The 5,650-nt window shown below is 37.6% G+C and overlaps 1 protein-coding gene across 1 annotated transcript; it reads left to right on the plus strand.

The window, feature by feature from the left end:
- Positions 1-3,096: 3,096 nt before the first annotated feature.
- Positions 3,097-4,121, plus strand: LOC148292263 (uncharacterized). Its single transcript, XM_088245767.1, has 3 exons — positions 3,097-3,364; positions 3,528-3,733; positions 3,810-4,121. Exons 1-3 carry the CDS (start codon positions 3,097-3,099, stop codon positions 4,119-4,121), a joined length of 786 nt encoding a protein of 261 aa, XP_088101893.1.
- The last annotated feature ends 1,529 nt before the right edge of the window (positions 4,122-5,650 follow it).

Raw genomic sequence — 5,650 nt, forward strand, 5'->3', positions numbered from 1 at the left:
TGGAACGAACTGCCTTTGAACTTGAATTGTCCAATTTCTTACACCTATTGATTTCGGATCGAGCCCAAAACTTGGGCAACACCATAATATGGTGGGAGGAGTCATTTGGTGAGTTTTGAGTGAAATCCAATCGCTAGAAGTATATAATACACCAACCACTCCAATTAGGAATGAACTGCCGTTGAAATTGAATTGTCCAAATTCTCACACCTATTGATTTCGAATCGAGCCCAAAACTTGGGCAACATCATAATATGGTGGGAGGAGTCTTTTGGAGAGTTTTGAGTGAAATCCAATCACTAGAAGTATGGAATACACCAACCACTCCAATTAGAAACGAACTGCCGTTGAACTTGAATTCTCCAATTTCTCACACCTATTGATTTCGGATCGAGCCCAAAACTTGGGCGACATCATAATATGGTGGGAGGAGTCGTTTGGTGAGTTTTGAGTGAAATCCAATCGCTAGAAGTATGGAATACACCACCGACTCCAATTAGGAACGAACTGGCGTTGAACTTGAATTGTCCAATTTCTCACACCAATTGATTTCGGATCGAGCCCAAAACTTGTGCAACACCATAATATGGTGGGAGGAGTCATTTGCTGTGCTCTGAGTGAAATCCATTCGCCAGAACTATTAATTACCCCAACCACTCCAACTTGGAACGAACTGCCTTTGAACTTGAATTGTCCAATTTCTTACACCTATTGATTTCGGATCGAGCCAAAAACTTGGGCAACATCATAATATGGTGGGAGGAGTCATTTGGTGAGTTTTGAGTGAAATCCAATCCCTAGAACACCAACCACTCCAGTTAGGAACGAACTGCCGTTGAACTTGAATTGTCCAATTTCTCACACCTAATGATTTCGGATCGAGCCCAAAACTTGGGCAACATGATAATATGGTGGGAGGAGTCATTTGGTGAGTTTTGAGTGAAATCCAATCGCTAGAAGTATATAATACACCAACTACTCCAATTAGAAACGAACTGCCATTGAACTTGAACTGTCCAATTTCTCACACCTATTGATTTCGGATCGAGTCCAAAACTTGGGCAACAACATAATATGGTGGGAGGAGTCTTTTGGTGAGTTTTGAGTGAAATCCAATCGCTAGAAGTATGGAATACACCAACCACTCCAATTAGGAACGAACTGCCGTTGAACTTGAATTGTCCAATTTCTCACACCTATTGATTTCGGATCGAACCCAAAACATGGGCAACATCATAATATGGTGGGAGGAGTCATTTGCTGTGTTCTAAGTAAAATCCAATCCCCAGAACTATGAATTACCCCAACCACTCCAATTTGGAACGAACTGCCTTTGAACTTGAATTGTCCAATTTCTTACACCTATTGATTTCGGATCGAACCCAAAACATGGGCAACATCATAATATGGTGGAAGGAGTCATTTCACTACTACAATTTTAGCTTATACCGACGGACTAATACTGGCAAAAGAGCAGTCTAGCCAGTACTTGGACCTAATACTGGCGAAATAAAGTCATTTATCACTACTAAATAATACTGACCAAGTCTTTTGTCATTACTAAATTTACTGACCAGTCCCTGTGCCAGTCTCTTTTAGCGCGGGAAGCAAAAACTTAAGCGCCTAAATTTTTAGAGTCACTGACAAGTTCTATTGCCAATACTATTCTTAAATATAATTGTTAACTTCAATTCTTTACTTAAACTTTTCTACTTCCTCCAAACCGACCATCTCTTCCCTCTTCTTTTCATTGAAGAAGGAATTGTACTCTTCCTTAAAGCTAGTGGAGTTGGAGGAATGTGTGAAAGTGATTTTCATGTCTGCTGGTTCAGATTGAGAGAGACAGATTAAATTTGGGGGTTTTCTTTGCTCTTCTCAATTGGGGTTGTTGATTCAGATTGAGAGAGATAGATTAAATTTGGGGGTTTCTTTGCTCTTTTCATTTGGGGCTGACTTGGTTGTTCTTCTTTAAAGAGAGCCCCTGTTCTGGTGAGATTTTTGTTCTTATTTTGTTTGTTTATTTTATTTTTTCAAGTATTTGAGAATAGGTAATGACCCATGAATCCTTCCAATTAGTTGTATAGATGAAGCCTGATTGCATCCTTTGATTTTTCAAAGCTCTTGTTTTAATTTTTTATTATTTGTTGGTGAAGTCTGATGTGTGGGTATTCTCTGAGCAAGGTAGGGTGCTATATACCTTATTTATGTGATTTTCTGCTCTTAGCGGATTGGATGCTTTCGATTCCTTAGCAGAGCTAATTCTTGTCTTTGCGGAACCAGAGCTAATTCAATCTTCTCCTTTCTCTAGGTACGGTACAAAGAAGACCAAGTGGATGGAACAACACTTAGACCCAATCGACACAGTACCGAGCCAGAGCAGTCTAACAAGGGACAAGAGACTATTTGTTCACAGCTTCACATTCTAGTGCCAAGGTGCCCAGCTAAAGCCAAAGGTGTATTATTCTATTGCAGGAGTGTTGAATTTTTGTTGGAAACTTAGAATCCAGGTGTGTTTCCCTTTACTTTTTTCTCTTAAATGGTTGTTCTCTGATTATTGTATTGAGATTATCGAGCTTTCATCTATGAGTTGATATATTTTGTTTCATATGTATACTTTATTTGTTGTTATGACGTGAGTGTCTTTAGCTATTAAGTGGGTCTTGTTGTTTGGTGTTATAGTTCTTTTCTTCAGTTGAATGAATATGCAATTTTTTAGTTAATATATTCTTTAGACTCAGGTTTTTGTTATTTTAATTTGGTTTTACTTGTGAATTGAAGTAGATGGTAATGAGGGTCATCCAATGGATAATAAATTGACCCACCTGATAGGAATTTATAGATAGTAAGTATGAGGGATGATCTGTGCTGAATAATTGTATTTGGTGCCTTGCACTCAATATTAGGTGAACTATGGATAAAAGTTGGGTACATTTGAGGAGAAATTGTAAGGAATACGCAGATGGAATGAGAATGTTTTTAGATGACGTCTTTGCCAAAGTGGGTTTTGGAGAGAGGGTCATATGTCCTTGCAAAAAATGTTGTAACCGTTATCGCTATGAAAGAAACATCATCCAGCTGCATCTTATAGAAAAAGGAATGGATCCCAGATATATGAATGGCCCTTGGAGGCATCATGGGGAGCCCATGACAAATTTACCATTCCAAGAGGATATAGAATCAGCTCACAATGAAGAAGTTTGTATAGATGACATTCATGATTTTCTCAATGAAGCCTTTGTGCAACCAATAATTGGAGAAACTGTTGGGACTTCGAGAGAGCCACCTATCTTTGATGGCCAAACACCTGAGGCTGAAATGTTTTATAAGTTACTTGAAGAAGCAGATATGGAGTTGTACCCTAGGTGTAAATATAAGAAATTGTATTCTGTTGTAAGATTGTTCCAGATTAAATGTTTAGGGAACATGAGTGATAATGTCTTTACAATGCTGTTACAATTGGTTAAACAATTGTTGCCAGAGGGGGATTGTTTACCAAAAAATAATTATGATGCTAAAAAAATCATTAGGGAGTTGGGACTCACAGTTGAGAGGATCGACGCTTGCCCCAATGATTGATTTATCTCCATTTGGCAGAGTTATCAATGATAATAGTCCCCATTTTTCTAGATACATGGGTATTCTAGCACGGGATGCCAATCTAATTCCGATCAAGTATTTAAAATGGGAAAAAGTACCAGACTCCTGCAAACTTGATGTTTGGGACACTCTACGTGTTTGTTATTCCTAAAATTATTGAGTTTAATAGGTATATTTCAGGTTGATGTAAGACTACCTTATTGTGGATGCAGGGCACCATTGAATTTCGTCCTGAACAACAACCTATGATTCATGTCTTCAAGGATGTAACAATGAAGAATATTGAAAAATTGTGGAGAAGTTTCAAGAGTGATTTGAAGAAAGCTTATTATAAGCCTTTCATAGGAAGTAAAAGACGGTGGCAATGTGGGGATTCTCTTGTAGACCCAGATCAATGGCGGGTGTTGGTTGAACATTGGGAAAAAGACGAGATTGTAGTACGTATTATTACACAACACTCAGTATATATAATCTGTGCAATGATTAAGTCTGTTTTGTTTTTGCTAATAAAAGGAACAAGCTAAAAGAAATGCTGAAAATTGGAGTAAACAAACATTGAATCACACATCTGGCACAAAGTCTTATGCTCGCAGCAAAGCACAATATGTAAGTTTTGATGATGCACTTGAATGTTTACTCTTTGCTATATTTAAATACTGAGCATATGAGGTTGTGTTAGCTAATTGATTATCTTTTTTTATTTTATTGATTGCATGCTAAGAATAAGAAACATGGTGAAGACCCCGATCCTATTTGGTTTTTCCAAGATAAGCATACTCGGCGTGACGAAGATCGTTCATGGGTTAACTCGGTGGCTGAGCAGAAATATGTAAGCATATGGACTATGTATTGGAATAATTATGTATAAGTTCATTTTCATGAGGAATTGTTAGCCATAGTCCAGGATGTTTCTCTTATTTTGTTTTGTTGACTTATTATTTTTTTTTTAAAGCATATGGAAAGTTATTTGGAGGTAGTTTTTTTTTCTTGTTCACCATTCTTTATGTTCTTTTATTTGTTTAAGCACATGAAAAACAAAATAGTAGAGGTCCAGAAGACTAATTGGCCTAATTTTTTATTACATAATGCAATTCATCATTGTAGAGTTTATTGGGCTAGTTCTATGATGACTGCAATTTGATGGAGAAGGATATATATATTTCTTTTTTGTTAGGCTGAAATGCAGGAAAAGTTGAAGTAATTGGTTGAAGATGAATGTCCTGATAATTTAGAGACACGAAGAAGGGCTTATGTCGAGGCAATGGGTCCTGAGACAAATAATAGTGTTCGTGGTGAAGGACTTGGTGTGAAACCCCATCAGGTGCCTTGGATTCAAACGAAGGCAGGGTCATCCAAGAGATTGCGAGGGCACGACTATGTTCACCTTGAGTCACAGTATGTAGAGTTACAAGAAAGGTACAAACATGACCAGGATCATTGGCGTTCTGAATTGAAGGCGACAAAGGAGTTGCTGAAGCATAACCAGCAAGAGATTGAGGAAATGAGGCAGATGTTATCGCGCTCATCGGCTTCGCATCATCCATTGTACCAGCAGCTGCCAAACCCATTCCATATGTCGTATTACTCGCCGCAAATGTTCCATCAAATGCCTTATCAAGCCAAGTCAGTTACTCCTACTGGTGGGTTAACTGGATTGTTGAGGGGGGATGCAGACCCCAGTGCGACTGACTTTTTAGAATCAGATCAAGGTACTCATGGACTTGAATAGATGCAGTTACTTAGTGTTATGCATTTTTGGTATAGTTGCTGACTTTGTATTTTGGACCATAATGGTGTATGCATACTTTTGTAGTGTATTTGTTGAATATTTGGCATTGCATACTTTTGTATAGTAAGGGCAACTAAAGTTTTTGAACTCTACTGATGTAGGCAGACCTTTGTAATATTTGGCTATTGTAATCGACATTGGTACTTTATATTTTATAAGGATGGTGGTTGAATGGTTCAATCTATGAGTATTTATAATTGTTATTACATTTTCAGTATTCATTAAATTTTTATGAAAGAAAAATGCCCATATTATATTAGGAAT

The sequence above is a fragment of the Prunus avium genome, chromosome 8, assembly GCF_965620075.1.
Source record: "Prunus avium chromosome 8, drPruAviu1.hap1.1, whole genome shotgun sequence".
NCBI lineage: Eukaryota > Viridiplantae > Streptophyta > Magnoliopsida > Rosales > Rosaceae > Prunus > Prunus avium.